The 21,462-nt window shown below is 41.3% G+C and overlaps 1 protein-coding gene across 12 annotated transcripts in view; it reads left to right on the plus strand.

Annotated features, from left to right (window-relative positions):
- Window positions 1-8,744: 8,744 nt before the first annotated feature.
- The window catches only part of RUBCNL (rubicon like autophagy enhancer), a 48,998-nt gene continuing 36,280 nt past the window's right edge, over window positions 8,745-21,462 (plus strand). For 2 of the 12 annotated variants that reach the window (XM_043500635.1, XM_043500651.1), the window contains exons 1-2: window positions 17,204-17,305; window positions 18,946-19,063. In XM_043500635.1, coding sequence (XP_043356570.1) covers window positions 17,234-17,305; window positions 18,946-19,063 — 190 coding nt within the window. In that variant the 5' untranslated portion in view covers window positions 17,204-17,233. Of the gene's footprint in view, window positions 8,871-10,184; window positions 10,282-10,674; window positions 10,908-17,202; window positions 17,376-18,942; window positions 19,064-21,462 lie in introns of those variants that run through there. The other 10 variants (XM_043500618.1, XM_043500621.1, XM_043500624.1 and 7 more) reach the window with 10 other exon arrangements.

The following is a 21,462-nucleotide window of genomic DNA, read 5'->3' on the forward strand; positions in this document are numbered from 1 at the left end:
TGGAATTAAGGCCAGGTCTGCACTTGAAAGTTTTATCAGTAAAAAAAATCATTTAAAAAATCGTTCTTAAAAAATTCATATCCCAAACTGAAATTTTTATAGTGGTAAAAGTCTTAGTGTGGATACAGTTTACCTATATAAGGGTCTTAGACTGAAATAGCTAATTTCCCTTCCCCTCCCTCTACACTAATAGTATCTCACAATTTTTAATGAATCTATAAACTCGGGGGATCATACCCTATGACTGGAGAATTGCTAGTACAGTACAGTATTTTAAAGAAAGGGAAAAAAGTGATCCAGGAAACTGCAGGCCTGTTAGTTTGACCTCAATTATGCAATGTCTTGGAACAAATTTTGAAAGAGAATGTAGTTAAGGACACAGAAATAAATGGTAACGGATAAAATACAGCATAGTAGGATGCGGACAAATTGGAGAGAGTCCAGCGAAGGACAACTAAAATGATTAGGGGGCTGGGGCACATGATTTTTGAGGAGTGGCTGAGGAAACTGGGCTTATTTAGTCTGCAGAAGAGAAGAGTGAGGGGGGATTTGATAGCAGCCTTCAACTACCTGAAGGGGGATTCCAAAGAGGATGGAGCTAGGCTGTTCTCAGCTATTGCAGATGACAGAACAAGAAGCAAGGGTCTCAAATTGTAGTGGGGGAGGTCTGGGTTGAATATTAGGAAAAACTATTTCACTAGGAGGGTGGTGAAGCATTGGAATGGGTTACCTAGGGAGGTGGTGGAATCTCCATCCTTAGAGGTTTTTAAGGTCCAGCTTGACAAAGCCCTGGCAGGGATGATTTAGTTGGTGCTGGTCCTGCTTTGAGCTTGGGTTGGACTAGATGACCTCCTGAGGTCTCTTCCAACCCTAATCTTCTATGATTCTATGAAAACAAAACAACAAACTGGGGGACTTTGGGATTTAACAAAATAAGCAAAATAACTGGATTTCATAAGCCATCTACAAAATTGATGATGTTACTGATGCTTTGTCTACATTACAAATGTTTTCCTGGTATAGCTATACCAGCAGAGCACTGTAGTGTAGACGCTGCACATGCCAACAGAATGATTTTTTCTGCTAGCATAATAACACCTCTGCCCCAAAAGTTATGCCAACAGAAGTTCTCTTTTATCAGCACAGCTGTGCTGGCATAACTAAATTGGCTATGGGATGTAGTTTTTCCACACCTCTGACTGACATAGCTATGGCAAAAACACTCTGTAGTGTAGACCTTGCCTGAGATATTAGGGTTCTGATTGTCAGTTTTTCCATCCCAACGTTGGGCATAAGAATGAAGGAGCGAGTCAAAGTTACCTTTCTCCACTTCATTCTGGGGCCAGCACTGCTCCTCACAGCAGTTAGAGTGTTAGGCCTGCTTTACTATGGGCTATGGCCTCAAGGGAAATAAAATAGCACTCTGGCCACACACCCTCTCCTGCTCTCTCTCTGCCCGAATATATCTGTATGCTCAGGATTAGGATCTGTACACTGGTGGGGGTGGGGGAGCACTCTGGGGTCTGTTTCCTGCCCCTTTATATCACCAGAGCAGCATAAAAGGGCATTAATTCTTGGCTTTTAAGAATCTGGATTTCCTGTACCTTTATCGTTATTATATTATTACCCTGCCCCTTCTTTCTACTTTATCCCCTGTCTCTCGCTGATATAATTCTCCATCCCCCAAATAGCTATCCAAGTCTTGTTTTTAGGTGGTTGTATTTTTAAAGCATTCATACAGAATTGTTTATGTTCTGTAATAGGGCGGTTGATTAATCGCAGTTAACTCATGCGATTAACTCAAAAAAATTAACTGTGATTAAAAAAATTAATTGAGATTAATCACATTGTTAAACAATAGAATTGAACAATCACAGCGTTAAACAGTAGAATACCAATTGAAATTTATTAAATATTTTTGGATGTTTTTCTACTTTTTCAAATATATTGATTTCTATTACAACACAGAATACAAAGTATACAGCGCTCACTTTATATTATTATTTTTATTACAAATATTTGCACTGTAAATATGATAAAAGAAATAGCATATTTAAATTCACCTCATACAAGTACTGAAGTGCAATCTCTTTATTGTGAAAGTGTAACTTACAAATGTAGATTTTTTTTCTTACATAACTGCACTCAGAAACAAAACAATGTAAAACTTTAGAGCCTACAGGTCCACTCAGTCCTACTTCTTGTTCAGCCAATTGCTAAGACAAACAACTTTGTTTACATTTACGGAAGATACTGCTGCCTGCTTCTTACTTACAATGTCACCTGAAAGTGAGAACAGGCATTCACATGGCACTTTTGTAGCCAGCATTGCAAGATATTTTTGTGCCAGATATGCTAAACATTCATATGCCCCTTCATGCTTCGGCCACCATTCCAGAGGACATGCTTCCATGCCAAAGATGCTTGTTAAAAAAATAATGCATTAATTAAATTTGTGACTGAACTCCTTGCGGTAGAATTGTATGTCTCCTGCTCTGTTTTACCCGCATTCTGCCATATATTTCATGTTATAGCAGTCTCAGATGATGACCCAGCACATGTTGATTTTAAGAACACTTGCACAGCAGATTTGACAAAACTCAAAGAAGGTACCAATGTGAAATTTCTAAAGATAGATACAGCACTCAACTCAAGATTTAAGAATCTGAAGTGCTTTCCAAATTCTGAGAGGGCTAAGGTGTGGAGAATGCTTTCAGATGTTTTAAAAGAGCAACACTCCGATGCGGAAACTATAGAACCAGAACCACCAAAAAAGAAAATCAACCTTCTGCTGGTGGCATCTGACTCAGATGATGAAAATGAACATGCGTTGGTGGTCTCTGCTTTGGATCGTTATCGAGCAGAACCCATCATCAGCATGGATGCATGTCCTCTGTAATGGTGGTTGAAGCATGAAGGGACATATGAATTTTTAGCACATCAGGCATGTAAATATCTTGCAATGCCGGCTACAACAGTGCCATGCAAATGCCTGTTCTGACTTTCAGGTGACATTGTAAACAAGACGTGGGCATTATCTCCTGCAAATTGTAACCAAGCTTGTTTGTTTGAGTGATTGGCTGAAGTAAGACTGAGTGGACTTACAGGTTCTAAAGTTTTACATTGTTTTATTTTTGAATGCAAATAATTTTTGTACATAATTCTACATTTTTAGGTTCAACTTTCATTTTAAAGAAATTGTACTACAGTACTTGTAATCAAAAATAAACATAAAGTGAGCACTGTACACTTTGCATTCTGTGTTGTAATTGAAATCAATATATTTGAAAATGTAGAAAATATCCAAATATTTAAATAAATGGTATTCTATTATTGTTTAACAGTGCGATTAATCGCGATTAATTTTTTTAATCGCTTGACAGCCCTATTCTGTAGCCATGCAACAGCCATGAAACAAAAGTTGTTTATATTTACAGGTACACGTGTATTACAGAGTTTTCAAAGACCACTATGATCTCTGCCTCAGAAGCTGTATCTGTGCAGATTGGACACTGGATAGGGTGGGCCAGTACTCTGAGGTGGCACTGAGCAATCTCTCTCTCATAGGGTGACCAGATGTCCCAATTTTATAGGGACTGTCCTGATTTTTGGGTCTTTTTCTATATAGGCTCCTATTACCCCACACCCCCTGTCCTGATTTTTCACATTTGCTGTCTGGTCACCCTACTCTCTCAGGTGCTTGGCTGGCTGGTTCTTGCTCACATGTTAAGGGTCTGACTGCCAGGAATTTTCTCCCAGGTAAGATTGGGGGGGTTCTGCCTTTCTCTGCAGCATGGAGTCCTGGGATTATCTGGGTATATCTCACTTAATCAGTTCCCTGCCATTGTAGGGCCCTTGGGCATGCGTGCACTTCATTCCCTCCTATTCTCTGCCTGTGGCACATAATATTTTAGTCTCCTATGGGTTGTAATATTTTGGTCTTATTTTGGTTGTTGAGTTTAGTGTGTGGGTGCTGGGTGGGGTTGGTGCCTGTGATGAGGAGGTCAGACTAAATGATCTGGTGGTCCCTTCTGGCCTTAACCTCAATGACTCCGAGAATTTACAATCATGTTTTCTCAGCTGCTTCTGATATTCAAATTGTGGCCTCAAGGCTTATTCTTCCTCCATTATGCCAAGTATTCCCATCACCCCTGTAATGGATCTTACATGAAAACCTCAGCAACCACGACTAGTGAAAAGCAATAAACTCTTCTCCCCACATACTTCTAGTACCAGATGTTCACTCCTATTAGATGCTATTCTGTCCTTCCTTTACACTGTTAATTCCATTGGCTCAAAAGCCACCTAAATACAAACTTAACCCTGCCTTGTAGTGACATCCCCCCAACACTGTAATGTCTCTTTAAAATTAATTTAATCCAATCAGGGAACCACAGAAACTAATATGCATTAAGCATCTTTCTATGTTCTTGCATGGTGTCACTACAGGGCAAAGTTAAAATTGTTTGGGTGCCTTGGGTGCATTCCCATATATTAACAGGTTTGGATTTCTTCAAAGGTTAACCTTGACTCTGAATCTCCTGGACTTGCTTGGTTTGGGGGTAACTATAACATCACTGTAATTTTTTTTTTTACCCTTACATTGATGATATGTACTTTCAATCTTCAACTCCATTTTCATATAGTTTTTATCTGGGAATTGAGAAAGTGTGAAATAACACCACAGTTAAAGTTGCAGGATGCATTCACTCTGGCCTCTGCTTTCATTTCCTTCCAACTTAACAACAACAGCAAGAAGCACCTTTTAGGCAGTTTCTCCAGTAAAACAGGCCAAGCATGTTATTGATAAAGTTTTTTAAAAAATCCTTTAAGCTCTATTATTTTTTAAAGTTATGTGTTGAAAAAACCTTATCTATTCCTCTTTTTAAAGAACAAAGTAGTTTCTCCACACATGAGAATAGCTTGATATAAACTCTACATATTTAGCATATACCTAGTCTGCAGTGATGGCCAGTGTCTTGAATATATTGGAAGAAATGTGTTTTATAAATTAGAGATAAATGCCTGACTCCTGTTCCTGCCTACAAACCCTTCTCAGGCATACCTACATTGAGAAGCTCTATCACCCTGACTCTCTCATTTGCTGAAGATGTCCAGATGCCTCAACTTGCTTGGTTATAGTTGAACTTCTACATTTCAAAAGACCCATTTCCTAGCTCCAGTTACAAGCATTAACCTCTTCCTGGATAGCAGAACTTTCTATCCAAGGCATTTGTAATGCACCCATGTTCACTACACAACTCTTCCCCAAGCTTTCCTATACTTTTCTTGAAAAGGCTCCTGGAGTAGATTTCCTCTAACACATTTTTGGAGCACAAGCCAGACAACTTGAACTTGGATCTTTGTCATCCACTTCACAAACATGGGTTTATTTCCCTCTGTTCAATGAAAAATGGGACATACTTATTCTTCATTTGCCCAGTTGTCCACAACACCAATTAGTGCCATCAACAGAAAGGTGTTAACGGGAGTCACTAGAGGATGGTTGTAAAAGGGGTTCTGTTAGAGGCACAGAAGGTTAGGGAAGGAGCATGAAATAGGAGATGGAAAGATTTCTGAAAAAAAGAGGCAAGATGAATCACAAATAGATACAAATTTGTGATTTTATCAATTGTGCAGTATGACTCAGCCATGATTTTTTTTCAAAGCTGCTTTGTGACAAACATCCTACACTGCTTAGAATGCACTAACCTTTTTTTTAAAGAGAGTAGCATAAATAGAAAGAAGCACTGAAGTGATCTGAAACTCTTTAAAATTCCACTACCCTTCTTCAGCTCTGTTTTGCTCTTTGATATACTGATATTTTGCTTCTATATAATCCAAAATATCAGAGAACTTTTCAAGAATGAATTGAGCCTCAGCATGCCTGTAAGGTAGGGCAATATGATTATTTTACAGGTTTAGGTACTGAAGCACAGCAATATTAACTGACTTGCTCAAGGTCACACAGGAAATCTGGCCGAAGCAGAAACAGACCTTTATCTCCTTCTGTCTTTGTTCATATTTATTTGCCTCCCATAATCATGAATGGATTTTATCCTCACAACGCCCTGTTGAATACCTCAATTCTTCAGCAGGGGAACTGAAGCACAGGGTAGATTAAATAACTTGGCCAAGGGTCACACAGAAAGTCTGCCACCAAACCAGGGATTGAACCAAGGTCTCCAGAAGTCCAGCCCACTTCATCTTCCTGAATGACTTCTAACCCTATGTCTTAATCACCTTACAAGCATAGATGCAGTAGCATCTATTTCATTGAAAAGCCCAACTTTTCAGCTACAGCTTACATATGGCCTTCTGTTTACTGCTCCCGATTATTCCTCTATAATTTACACTGCCTTCTGTGTTCTCTCTGGTGCTTGCGTTGCTAGTAGTTTCCTTCCTTTTTTGTATATACATTTTCACTTTACATACTGTCAGCAAGTTTTTAAAACCACAACGATGGCTCTGTTTTTCTTGGCTTTATTCTTAGTGTTGACTGAGGCTATCAGAAATTGTGGTTTGTAAATTTTATTGCTACTTTAAAGCTGATTCTGAGAGCCGGCTAGCAGATGTTTTCTCTTACTCTTTCCCAAAGCCTCCATGCAGTATTAATGGATCTTTATATTAACTGATCTTTACATATTAGCAGATATCATAGGGTTCTTGGATACAGATCAACCAGTACACAGCTGCATGTATTTTAATAAGGTGTATCTTTTGACTAGATGTTTGAGTAACCACTCTTATTATGTAGCAGGCAAATGATCTTCAGATTAGATTCTTTTTTTAAAAAAATTTCACTTCAAAGGGATAACATTGGGCTATTACTCTTATTTATATTGTGGAAGCACCAAAAGACCCTTATTAGAATCAGGGTCCCATTGTACCAGGTACTGTACATACATACATTTGTGTATACAATAAAACCAATAATTGGAGAGTATAACGTCATGCGGCCATTACACAAAGAAAACTGAAATGTATTATTAAAAACATGAATCTCTATAAGCTTAATTATTATTTATTTCCACTAATGGCTACGTGGTAAGAGCTAGCCAACCAGAAATGAGGCAAGATCCCCTGTTGGTCCTATGTACTGTACATTAGGAGACACCTAATACCAGGGTGGACAAAAATCAATGATTTAAAAAAAATTTTTTTTAATCTGATTTTTTTATTTAAATCGGATTTTTTGATAAAATGCTTTTTGAGGAAAAAACCTATCTAAAGGTAGTTTTAATTAAGATATATTATAGCTCAAAGATATTTCATCATGGAATAGGGATTATAAATTCTAATTCTGTAGTATGAGACAATATATTCATGTACTGTTTAAGAAAAGTTTTGTAAATAAATTCCAATAGTTCATGGATTAGGGACCCAATTTTATGGGGTTCTAGGGGCTTCTGTATAGATTATTTAGGTTAATTTTTTCACCTACCCAATGGGACTCAGTGCTCTGTCTAGAAGATACCATCAGAGATGCTTAGTGTTGCAGTTCTCAAACTGTGGATTTATGTCTCCAGAGATAACATGTTTGTTAACAGCAAAAATGTTTTAAAATAACCAAATGATATATAGAGGTGAGAAATAACAGACCTCAACCCTATTGTCCCTCTGTAAATTTGTGTAAACAAAGTGAATCCCTTACCTCTCTCTAAAAGTGCAAAGTTTCAAAAAGTTCAATGAATAGAAGATGGTTGAGGGCAGAAGATCTGGACAAGGAGAAGTCTGGAGATAAATGTGAGAGGGAGGGACAGGCAGTAGAAACAAAAGCGAATCAGCATTTGATCAGCATTTTCCAGAAGTCTTGAGGTCTTTCTGAGTGTAGCCTTTATTGATTCGAGATCTACCATACTATTCTCTCAGTAGAAGGGAAAACCTATAATGGCAGCAGGCCATAAAAGAGATCCAGTTTGGGAATAAGAACCATTCAAGAAACATATGTTTGCTGATGATGTTTTAAAGAAAGTCACACCAGTGAACTGGTGGAAGTCACTTAAGCACTCGGATTCAGAGACTGTTGAAGGGATAATCTCACTTTTAACAGCAGTAGCTTCTTCTGCCGGCATAGCAAGAATATTTTCCTCCTTTGGACTAATTCATTCCAAATTGAGAAATCGTTTGGGATCTGAAAAAGCAGGAAAGCTTGTTTTTCTTTTCCAGATTATGAACAAACAGGGAAAGGACAGGTTTCAGAGGAGCAGCCGTGTTAGTCTGTATTCGCCAAAAGAAAAGGAGGACTTGTGGCACCTTAGAGACTAACCCATTTATTTGAGCAGAAGCTTTCGTGAGCTACAGCTCCCTTCGTCGGATGCATATGCTCTAATAAATGGGTTAGTCTCTAAGGTGCCACAAGTCCTCCTTTTCTTTTTGAGGATAATTGATGACCTCGTTGCCGGGCTGGGTTAGAACAGAAGGATGGGGGGGGGGGCCCATCCTGTTGTAGCCCCGCGGCAGTCAGCGACAGCAAGGAAAGCTCTGGCAGCCACGCGCCCAGCCCGGGAGCGGGGGCGGGGGCACGGCAGGCCCCCCGGCTGTGGGATTTCCTCTGACGCCGTGGGCTGGGCGTGCGCCCGCTCGCACGGGGACAGCCCCGGCCCTGTTCCGTCCCCCCCCCCTCCCGGGAGCAGGAAGGCAGGGCGGGGCGGAGGCAGGAGACCCAGCTCGGGCTGGAAGCTGCGCCCAGCGTCTCTCGCTTCCCCGCCCGGCGCGGCAGCCTGGAGCTGTGACTCCGCCGGGCAGCGACGTGAGCCCGCCCGCCCGGCGGCGCGAACCGTCCCCGGCCCCGCCCGCGCGGGGGGGGGGCGGAGCGGAGCGGCCGGTGGCCCTGCGAGGGAGGCGCCCCGCGCCCCCCGGCCTCACGGGTAAGGGGCCGGGCAGAGCGGGCTGGGAGCGCAGCCGTGGGGTGCTGCTAATCCGACGGCGGGAGCGGGGCTTGGGATGGTGGAGGGAATGTGTGACCGGGGGACTGGGGACAGATAAGGGGGGGCGGGGGGGGGGCTGGTTGGTGGACGGGGGCTGGTTGCTGGGGGGGATAGGTGGAGGGGGGCAGGGGAGAGGGGGGCTGGTTGGTGGAGGGGAGGTTGGAGGGGGGCGGGGGAGAGGGGGGCTGGTTGGTGGAGGGGGCGGGGGAGAGGGGGGCTGGTTGGTGGAGGGGAGGTTGGAGGGGGGCTGGTTGGTGGAGGGGGGCGGGGGAGGGGGGGGTGGTTGGAGGGGGTGGAGGGGGGCTGGTTGGTGGAGGGGGGCGGGGGAGGGGGGGGATGGTTGTGGAGGGGAGGGTTGGAGGGGGGCTGGTGGTGGAGGGGGCGATGGTGAGGAGAGGGGGGCCTGGTTGGTGGAGGGGCGGGATTGAGGGGGGCTGGTTGGTGGAGGGGGCGGTTTTGGAGGGGGGCTGGGGGTGAGAGGGGGCTGGTGGTGGAGCGGGGCTGGTTGGATGGAGGCGGGAGCGGGGGGCGAGGGAGGCGGCTGGTTGGTTGGAGGAGGTTGGAGGGGGGCGGGGGAGGGGGGCTGGTTGGTGGAGGGGAGGTTGGAGGGGGGCGGGGGAGAGGGGGGCTGGTTGGTGGAGGGGAGGTTGGAGGGGGGCGGGGGAGAGGGGGGCTGGTTGGTGGAGGGGAGGTTGGAGGGGGCGGGGGAGGGGGGTGGTTGGTGGAGGGGAGGTTGGAGGGGGGCGGGGGGGGGGCTGGTTGGTGGAGGGGAGCGTTGGAGGGGGGCGGGGAGAGGGGGGCCTTCGGTTGGTGGAGGGGAGGTTTGGAGGGGGCGGGGGAGAGGGGGGCTGGTTGGTGGAGGGGGCGGGGGAGAGGGGGGCTGGTTGGTGGAGGGGAGGTTGGAGGGGGGCGGGGGAGAGGGGGGCTGGTTGGTGGAGGGGAGGTTGGAGGGGGGCGGGGGAGAGGGGGGCTGGTTGGTGGAGGGGAGGTTGGAGGGGGGGGCTGGTTGGTGGAGGGGGGCGAGGGAGAGGGGGGCTGGTTGGTGGAGGGGAGGTTGGAGGGGGGCTGGTTGGTCGAGGGGGGCGGGGGAGAGGGGGGCTGGTTGGTGGAGGGGAGGTTGGAGGGGGGCTGGTTGGTGGAGGGGGACGGGGGAGAGGGGGGCTGGTTGGTGGAGGGGAGGTTGAGGGGGGGCTGGTTGCTGGGGGGGTGCTGATTATTACTGCGCTGTAGGGGTGGAGATGCGGGTTGTGAGCGGGCACCATGTGGCCGCACAGAGGTGTGGCGAGCGCGGCATAGAGCCTGTGACCTGAGGACACCGGCCCTGCAGCTGCAGGTCCCCGGGCTGCTGCTGGTGCGCACGGAGGGAGCCGGGAGGAGGCGAGCTGCTAGTAGGGTTAGGCTTAGAAATGATCCAGCCGCAGCTCCTATTGCGAAAAGCGAAAACAGTGGCTGTTGAGGGGAGCGATGCTGAATCGCTCCTTCGGCCCCATCCCGAGTAGTGGGGGATATGGCTGGGACTGGGAAAGTCAAGGGCAGCTCTGGCTTCTAAGCCTCTTTCTGTCCCTGTCAGCCTAACCTGGTGCTTGTCCCAAGCCCTCGATTTCCTGCTGCCGATACTGATCAAAGCCTGTTCTGACCTGAACAGGGGCCGGGGCCGGGGCTCTTTCTGCCCTGGTGGGGCTGGATAAGGGAGGGCTAAAGATAAACAGTCACAGCCACATGGTCATTCAGAAGTTGCGTGGAGTGACTTGGTATACTTGTCAATAGATTGCATCAGCTAATAAGTAGTCAGGCGTGGATGCTGGGAGAATCTGTCATAAGAAACATGCAATACTTGAGCGAGACCAAACCTGTTCTTATTTTAAAAGAACAAAAACAAAAACCACCAATCAGACTCCCAAAGGATATACCTGAGGTAGCTCTGACTGCAAACAGTATTAGTGTTAACTGAATCAGGAGTGTTACAGGAACCAAAGGGTAAAATTTGCTTTTGTTTTCTCCATCATTATTTCTTTCTTTAGCTTGTAAGTATTTTTATAGTTTTCTTGCAGGAGACCATGTTTTCAGCTGTTTAGAGTTTGAATATCTTTTGGCAGTAAGATGCATAGGAATTTATTTAATGTTTTTTGTGGCTTTCCCCCTAACTTACTGTGTTTTATGAAAAGTTAGTGGCTTTCTCTGGGGGCATAATCAGCCTACTCAATATATCTCTAGAATCAGTTAATGTTAACTCAGTGCGTGGGGGGAAAAAAAATACAAGTGGCAAGTAGGAAACTTTACCAGTCAAGTGTGTTTGTGGGCTTGAGCTGTCCATTTCTTAAGAATTTTAAACCCTCTTTCCCGCCCCCCGGCCTTTTTTTTTTTTTGCCTTTATGGTTGCAAAGAATGTGAATGGGTATAGGGCTGTCTGCAGACATTTCCAGTCCCACTGATGGCTGTTGCTTTCCTAAGGGCAGTGAAGACAAACTGGCCTAATTTCATCAGCTTTAATTGCTGCTGCTCAGAATCTTTTGACAGTAGTGAAACCATCAAGAATCTCATCAGTCTCACTCTGTTGCTGCTTGGGAAAATTATGAAATGTAGCAGAGTCAAGCTCTGAGGGTGTATCCACACTACGAAAAAGGATGTGTTTAATACATGCTAGTAGCTAACACATGTTAAAAAATCCTAGTGTAGACAAGGTAGTTGTAGTTTTAAAATATATTAACTGGTTGAGATAACCACATTTTTGCTAGCTTAGACAAAGCCTGAATTTATTCACAGGAAGATGAGGGTGAGGTACAAGCAATTGGAACTAAGCTTTCTAAAGCCCTGTTCTGACAGGCAAGAAGGTGCATTTTCAATCAAGTTTGCTTAACACAATTGAAAAGCCCTCTTTATTACTAGTTAAGATGCACCACTAACATGCTTGACACCCTCTTAGCTGCTCTGTTGTTGCCAAAAGGTGTGTGTGTGCGCATGTGCGTGCGGGGAGCGGGATCTAGGCTAGAGTATAGAAGCTAACACACCGTTAGCTTGCATCTTAACCAGAGTTAAGAGAGCTTTCAATTGAGTTAAACTAACAGGATTGAAAAAACATGCCCTTCTTTTTCTCTGAGAAACGGTTGGATGAGGTAATATCTTTTATTGGACCAACTTCTGATCAGGTCTGGGAAAGGTATCACAAGAGTGTCACAACTAAACACAAAGTTTGTTGAGCATAAATAGTTAATACATATTCTAAGGGACAATTCAAGGTGAAGTGTCCCATTAACATCCTGGCAGTCATAGGACAAAAAAGAGGGGTTGATGGGTTACAGAATGTTGTAATGAGACACAAATCTAGTATCTTTATTAAAACTGATTTTTAGTGTGTAGCAGAGTCATGAATTTAATTTCCCAGGCTCATTTTTGAAAGTGTTGTGCAGGTTTCCTTTGAGGATGTGGACTGACAGACAAGATATGGAGTGGTTGTTTTGTGAAAAGTGTTTCTCCATGGGTAATATGGTGTTTTTGTCTTTTATCATTTTTTTCTGTGTGACTTCATTCAACAGGATAGTGATTGGCTTAACCCAGTAGTAGTAGTTGGGGCATTTAGCACACTGGATGAAGTATACCACATATTGTGATAGGCGTGTGTAGGACCCGTGGATCTTGAAAGATGTACTGTGTGTGGTAATGACCATTATAGCAGTGGAGATATGGCTGCAGGTTTTGCATCTGTTGTTATGGCAGGGTCTGGTGCCACTTTGAGTTGGTGGGTCTATGTCTGTAGAGAGCTTGCTCTTGATGATGAAACTGGGGGGTTTGAAGGCAAAAAGAGAAGGTTCAGGAAAGATTTCTTTCAGGATATAGTTCCCGTCAAGTATGGGTTGTAATTGTTTAATGATACCTCATATGGATCCCAGTGTGGTAGGTGACAACTAGGTGAAAAAAGCCTCCGATCCCACTCCCCTCATATTGAAGAAGGTTCTTCAATTGGGATATTGGATGGCCTGTTTCACGATCTGATCTACTTCTCTAGTGGGGTGTCCTTATTTGGTGAAGGCAATTTTAAGTGTGTTTAGGTTTGTGTTCCAGCAGTTCTCCTCAAAACATATTGTGTAGTATCCGAGTGCCTGTCTGTAATAAGATTTCTTGGTGGGTTTGGGTGGTTACTGGATCTGTGAAGATAAGTGTGGTTATCTGTGAGTTTCTTGTATATAGTTGTTCCATTGCTGAGGCTGATTGTGGTATCCAGGAAGTTGATGCTGGTTCAGGAGTGTTCTACAGAGAGTTTAATAGATGGGTGGTAGATGTTGAAGTTGTAGTAGAAATCTATGAGTGAGTTTAGGTCGTCCGTCCAGAGGATGAAAATATCATTGATGTATCTCAGCTATATCACTCGTTTTCTGGTGTACTTGTCCAGAAATTCTTCCTCAAGGTGGCCCCGTCAGATGAGACCCAGTGGGAGGTAAAGGATGAAAAACCTGTTCACTTCCAAGAGCTGGGATTTCAAGCTTCATTCATCTATTAGCTAAAGATGGATACAAAAAATAGGGGTCCTCTTCCTGAGAGAATCCGAGAACCACCAAGGCAACTATGGGGTAGGGTTTCTCCAGGGCATTGCTTCTGCCCCTTGTAGATGGAGTTCCCTCATCTTTCATATCAGCATCTGCCTCGCATGTGTTTCTGGAAAATTTGATATGCTGGTTAAATCAGCTGTGAGTAATGTTTCAGCAATTACTTTGATATATATGTTATAACTAAAATAACAGATTTAATAGATGAAAAAAAAATAAGCCTCTTCCAAAATTATACTTAAAGAGCTGCTGACTCTTCCTAATTTTAGGTGCTCAGATTCCATGGTGATGAGTGCAGCATAAATGGCAAGGCAAGGCTCATGGGAAAACTTGGAAAAAAAATCCCAAATATTACATTTACAAACAGATATGCAGACAATTGTCTGTGCAGATCTGTCTTCTTTAGATAACTGAAAGTGTAAGAAAAAATATTCACTTTCTTTTTCGCCATTTCCCTTCCCTCCCTATGAAATTCAGTAAAATGGCTATTTTCACATTGAAAGCATGCAAACATGAATTTTAGCATCTGTCCACTTCAAAGCTGCCTTCACTTCAAAATGGATCTTGTTCTATGTGATAATATATGTATTTATTTAATGTGGTGGTCAATTTTTAGTGAAAGGAATTCACACAAAAAAGTAAGGGCCAAATTCTGCTACTCTTATTCATGAATAGTACCTTCCTTTGACAATTCGTCCTGCTGACTTAATTTGACTACTCATAGAAGTAAAGAATGAAACGCATGGTGGAATTGGGTCCCGAGTAAATTTTCACATACATAATGACATTTAAGAATTCCCTACTTGAGTATTTTTCCATTTTATTATAAATGTTTCATGCACATCTATACTAGGCTCATTATTTGCATGAACAAACATTGGACTATACACACTGCTGTATGAGCAGGTGTGACTACTGAAGTAGCACCTGCTTTATACCAGGGCTGAACCTGGCCTAATCGGCTTTATAAAGATGAACAGTGATCCTTATCCGAAGATACTTAAGCATATATCAAAGGATATTTCTGCAACATAAATTTCTTATGTTAGCTTTTTTTAAGGCCCTGATCCTGCAAATACTTATGCATATTTAATTATATGTATTTGAATAGTTCCTTTGAAGCCGGTGGATAAAGTTATGCATTTATGTAAGCATCACAGTCTTAGATTGTAATCTCAAATCTTGAAACTGTTTGAATTTATTTGTAAAAGACAGCACATATCTGTGGCACTGTACAAATATTAATAAATACTGGAGCATAGAGTTGGACTTTGGTAGAGGTTGATCTGGTGTAATTTTATCTTCCTCAGTGTTTGACTTTCAATATTCTTACTTTGTATTCTATTGTATGTAAAGTAAAGATTATATTATCCTGTTTAACTATAAAATAAACAAGCTTTTGAACTTACACAAAGCTCTTCTTCAGGTCGTCTTTCCCAGACCTGAAGAAGACCTCTGTAAGCCCAAAAGCATATCTCTCTCACCAACAGAAGTTGATACAATAAAAGATACTACCTCACCTACTTTGTGTCTCTCATAATTTATTTAAAATTTTTTTATTGGAACGTGACCTCTCTGTCATCTAATGGCTTCTTGTAAGGTTGATCAGTTTCACTTAAAGGGCTATATAGTTCTGTGGAATACATATGTGGGTGGCAGAATTTGATTTTTATGTTTTAGATGGATAATACTGATGTTTACTTTTAAGCATTTGTTTTTATTGATTTTTACATTTTCACAGTTGTGGGAAATTGGTGAGGAATCAGACAATAATTATTTCCTGACAGTAGACATTGAGATTTAAAAAGTTAAAGCTTTGTGACCATTAAAACACAAATTGTGGACATCGTGTCAATGTACAAAGTAAATATTCTTAAATAAAACCCTAAGTTCTCAAGAAGCATTTTTCTTATTTTGCCTAGCTGTAAATTTTGATTATCATCGATGGAAATAATTTTGTCAGTTTGTGTGTACGTGGTGAAATTGACACTTACTGACAAACCTCTAATCCTTCCAAGTTGTATATATTTATATATAATATAACATTTTTTTTTAAAAAAGATCGTATCATGCCACAGACTTATTTTTTTAAACAGACTCTCATTGGTTGTACTAGGGTGTTCCGAGTTCAATAGATACAACACAATAGTGCCCTATGGCTTTGTCTACAATAGATTTTTTTTCTAAAAATTTTCCACTGTTTTAACATTGATGCTGTCCTTGTTCAGCAAACAAGGCTGAATGAAGGCACTTTAGCCCCTTGGGCACATTTCACATAGGTATAGAAGTAGGTTTCAGAATCAAGATGAGGGGGGCTATTCAGACCACTTGGAGCTATTGTTTTAGCTGTTTTTCAGGCATTAATTACACCAGGTCACATTTTCAAGCTTTTTTTTTTTTTTTTTTTTGCTATCAGAAGGGCTAGAAACATTTTTCTAATGTGAAAAGGGAGACTGATCTCTTCATGTGACTCTAGGAGACAGGACTCCATAATGCCTATTCCTTAATCCAGCCCTGGTACTAGCTGGGAGTGCTACTGTAGGTTGGTGGACAGTATATTAACAGCAGCATGGTATATCTGTTCTGAACTGCAGTTTATATTATGTACAAATACTTTGAGTGCAGGTGGGGAAAGGATAGCTATAACTGCTAAATCTTAAAGAAGCACAAAATCTTATTTACAGATATCCTGGGCAAAAAAGCAAGAGTTGAAATACATAACAAACAGTTTTTTCTAGAATAATAGATGTTAGAGGGAGAGAGACTGGCTGTTCCAATAAGTCTTTTTCTATCTCTTAGCCCAGGCAGGTTCTAAATTAAATGTTTTCCAAAGGTTTCCATGAAGCAGCAATCATAAGGTCTCAAAGTTAAACACTTGCCTAAGGAAAAACTAGCTTACCTTAAACAAACTTTGCACTATCAAATTTCCTTAGGAGAGTTAGCTTTACATTAATGTTTGAGGAAAAGAAGAAAAATATTATGTTGTCATGTCCATTACCAGTACATCCCAAATCCTTTAAATATAAAGGAGACTGAGTAGGGAACCTGAATTTTTAAACAACTATTTTTATTTATAAAAAATAAAACATTAAGGCCATGTCTACACTTGCACTTTTGTTGCCAAAACTTATGTTGCTCAGGTGTGTGAAAAACCCACACCCCTGACCTATATAAGTTACACTGATAGAAGCGCTGGTGCGGACAGTGCTATGTTGGCAAGAGACACTCTCCAATCGACATAGCTACCACTGCTCATTGGGGGTGGCTTAATTATGTTGATGGGAGAGCTCTCTCCCGTCAGCATAGAGCAGCTACATGGGAGATTTTGCAGCTGCATCTGTACAGCTGTTCCCCTGTAAGGTCTCTAGTGTAGACATAGCCTAATTGTAGGGAAACTCTTATTATGATTGAGTCATTTCTCTTTGTATAATGAAAATATAGTCTAAACCCATCCGATAAACATGTCACATTTCTGAAAATGTCATTAATCTATCCTTAGGAATACAGGTTTTTTTTGTTCTGAGTATGTGTAAACTGTTTGAATTAGAAAGATGCTCATTTAACCTTTCATTGTTACTACTCCATTGTGCTTGGTAGTAAATGAGAAGGTTAGAAACTGCACAACAGTCAAGTGTTAACAGTACATAAAGATTTGTCTGAATTTAAAGACTGCAAAACAAAATGAAAGCATGATTAATTTAGTAATTATCACCTTTTCTCAATTGCTTCCAGGTAGTTTAAAAAAATGAAGATTTTCCCATCATGTCTTTCCATACTGGATCACTAACTAGCTACTGTAGAACACAGGCCTTCAAACAGTTAAGTGCTCAAGAGGTAAAGCAAGATGATGATGGTTCCTTTTCTATTAACTGGAAATCATCTTATTGCTTTTCGTTGAATTTAGGTGAGTAGATGCTATATCCTTAAACTGCTTTTGGTTTCATGATGAACTTGGACTTTAAGCCCAACACAAATTGAAAACCAAATGTATTTTATGAAAATTGGTTTTACTAAAATTTTACTAAAATTTGTTGTGACTAGTTTGTTTTGATTACAACTGTGCATTGTATACCTCTGTTAGGTTTGGACATTGACTTCAGATAACTCATTTATGACTTTACAGTAAAATTGTATCTAACTAAAATATTTGTTTGATAATTAAACATATCTAAGAGAGTTTCCCTTTTCAGGCTTTTTCCAAAACCTGAAATATTATCTCCTTTAAGTGGGAGTTGTTTTGAAGGTAATTAAAATCTCTTATCTACATTCTGAGACTAGTAACTGCTTCTGATAAGATCTAACAGGCAGCATTTTAGAGTAAAATTATATTCAGTGTAAATGTTATAGTTGTAGAATACTTGCAGTAAGGTGTGGTATTGACTTGTGTGATAATTATGGCATTAGTGTCCTAAAAGGCAACACTTCTTTATTGCATAACTGATTAATAATGCGTATTCAAAAATAAGTTTTAATCAAACTAACTGGTTGCTAAATATTTATGTTCCTATAAGAAATGTTGGGCTTGATGATGCTGGTTTATAGTATGTATGTATGTATTAAATATGACATGTTTGGAAATGTCCGTTTTTAAAAATGCATCTTGTGGAAAAGGGTCTAAAGCAAATCGGATGTTTAACAGAATATTTTCCTAACCTTTTAGGTTACTGAATTCTAAATATGTCTAAATATAAGCATAACATAATATGTGGTTGTCCCCAGTAACTATTCTCCTCAGCTAAAATGGAAGTACTTCAGTTTTGATTTGGATACCTGTTCCTTCCCAGATTCCAAAGGAGCTTTGCTTTGATCTTTAAACTAACCAGACTGTTGTCTGCTGTCAGGCTCTGGTGCAGCTTGTTTAGTTTAAAAACAGAACGTATCTAAGCAGCTTTTCCCATCCAACTATTAGTTTACAAGAATTACAGTTCCTCTTTCTTTTCTTAACACTTTCAGTGTTATGCCAGTGTGTTTAAACATCTTAATTCAACACAAACTGAGGACCTATTCCTGTAAACGGCACATGCTTAACTTTCCCATGAGTAGTTACATTGAAATAAGTAATATTCACTGTAGTAGAAATATAATGTGCATAAGTGTCAGCAGGATTGGGGACTAAGAAAACAGGATTTCTTTCTCTTCCCCATAGATATTTTGCTTCCCCCCCCCCCCCCAAAGCATTTTAGTAACTTTGTTTTCTCAAAAATAACTAAAAAATAAAATAGTTGTATTGGCCATTACATTTGTGAAGCATGTCAGTTTTTGTTGCCAGTCCTGAACTTATGTTGTTGTGACCTAAACAATGGAAATGCAACAATATTACAGTGGGTTAGAGATTAGAGCATTTTTGTAACACAGGTTTGACTAAACTCTGTCTTTCTCTGCAGTGCTTAATCAAACATTGGGCATTGTTCTCCTGAGAGAACTCCATAATCAGATTGTCTTTTTTTATTTGTTTTGGTTTTTTGTCTTAGTTAACCAAGCAAAGCAATAAGGTAACTGTCTCCGAGTCAGTGTATTCATCGAATACTACAGTGTTTGCCCTAGCAAGGATTAGCTGTCTTGCTCAGACACCTCAAATTTCAGATCTCTCAGGTATGACTTTTATAATTGATTTTTCTAACTTATGTTCTTAATTGTTGATTGCATGACATGATAGTCAGCCTATTAATAGAAATGGTAGATATTTGTATAGTCCTTTAATTACCGAGAGCTAACTGACTGAAAATGAAAATTTATTTGTTGGCTGTTGAGATGAATCAGTACAAAAGTGCCTCCTTCACTCTGCCTCGCTTCCTTGCCTTGAGGAGAACCTGCCATCCATTCTGGTCAGAACAGCAGTCTGAGTTCTCAAAAGATAATATGAATGCTTCTTCCCATGAATAATCTGAATGGTATTTGAAAATAAAGACTTTGCCCTTACTCATGCAAGTAGTAGTAATTTTGTTGACTTCAACAGGCTACTATCTTGAATACAATTTGCAAGATGAAGCCATTAGTAGGAATACACTAGTTGTAATTTCAAAACTTGAGCTTAAAGTAACACTTCTGATGCTGGCAACATAGGAGCCCAAAGTAAAGATGAAAGTTTATGATGGTGGATTAGACAGTCTATGACCAAAAAGAAGAATTTTAGCCAGTGCTGTCCCAGAATAAAACCCAAACATTGTAAACACGCAATTTTGAGGCAACAATCACATTACTTCTACTTGGACAGTCCCTTCCATTGTTCACTTAAGCTTTGCTTTAAATGTTGGGGGAGGAAAGCTGGATAAATCAGTAGAGAACATTGAAAGTCTCACAAGGTAAGAGAATCTCTTTGTCATTATTACTGTAGTGCCTATCAGCCCTACTTATGAGGAGGACTCCATTGTACCAGGCGCTGTACAAACACAGAATGAAAAGACAGTGTCTATCCAAAGCGTTTACAATCTAAGTATAAGACAAGAAACATCTGACGGATATAGACAGATGGGAGTAGAAGGAAACCATGAGACAATGTTGGTCAGTGTGATAGGCAGTGGTACCAGTGGCCTAACTGGTTTTTTGTTTTTCTTTTTGGTTTTTTGTAGGCATCCTGGCTAAGAGTTTTAAGGCAGTAGCTCTGCACATGTTTATGGGGAGCTCTTCCCAAGCATGAATGGCAGCAAAGAAACAAAAGAGAGAGAAAGCACAAAAATTCTTGTTTTAAACTTTAACAAGTGGATTATAGAAGCTGACATCGTGGGCCGATCAGATGCAGGAATCAATATGGTTGGAAAATAACTGGTTGGAAAACAGTTCCCAGAGAATAGTTATCAGTGGTTCACAGTCATGCTGGAAGGGCATAATGAGTGGGGTCCTGCAGGGATCGGTTCTGGTCTGGTTCTGTTCAATATCTTCATCAATGATTTAGATAATGGCATAGAGAGTACACTTATAAAGTTTGCAGACGATACCAAGCTGGGAGGGGTTGCAAAAACTTTGGAGGATAGGATTAAAATTCAAAATGATCTGGACAAACTGGAGAAATGGTCTGAAGTAAATAGGATGAAATTCAATAAGGACAAATGCAAAGTATTCCACTTAGGAAGGAACAATCAGTTGCACACATACAAAATGGGAAATGACTGCCTAGGAAGGAGTACTGCATGAAGGAATCTGGGGGTCATAGTGGACCACAAGCTAAATATGAGTCAACAGTGTAACATTGTTGCAAAAAAAGCGAACATCATTCTGGGATATATTAGCAGGAGTGTTATAAGCAAGACATGAGAAGTAATTCTTCTGTTCTACTCCGTGCTGATTATAGCTCAGCTGGAGTATTGTGTCCAGTTCTGGGTGCCACATTTCAGGAAAAATGTGGACAAATTGGAGAAAGTTCAGAGAAGAGCAACAAAAATGATTAAAGGTCTAGAAAACATGACCTATGTATGAGGGAAGATTGAAAAAATTGTGTTTGATTAGTCTGGAAAAGAGAAGACTGAGAGGGGACATAACAGTTTTCAAGTACATAAAAGGTCATTACAAGGAGGAGGGAGAAAAATTGTTCTTAACCACTGAGGATAGGACAAGAAGCAATGGGCTTAAATTGTAGCAAGGGCCATTTAGGTTGGACATTAGGAAAAACTTCTTAACTGTCCAGGGTGGTTAAGCACTGGAATAAATTGCTTAGGGAGGTTGTGGAATCTCCATCGTTGGAGATTTTTAAGAGCAGGTTGGACAAACACCTATCAGGGATGGTCTGGATAATACTTAGTCCTGCCATGAGTGCAGGGGACTGGACTAGATGACCTCTCGAGATCCCTTCCAGTTCTATGATTCTATGATTTTATGTCAATAGTAAATGAGAGATGATAGGTAGGAGGAAGTGTAGACCATGAAGAAAGTGTAGACCATGAAGGGCCTTGGAAGTGAAGACCTGCTGCCCCCTTCCCCTACAGGGCACACAGAGATGTGCCAGCAGCAGGGCTAAGGCGGCTCCCTGCCTGCTCTGCCTCCCTCCCACCATGCCG

This window comes from Dermochelys coriacea, chromosome 1, assembly GCF_009764565.3.
Source record: "Dermochelys coriacea isolate rDerCor1 chromosome 1, rDerCor1.pri.v4, whole genome shotgun sequence".
NCBI lineage: Eukaryota > Metazoa > Chordata > Testudines > Dermochelyidae > Dermochelys > Dermochelys coriacea.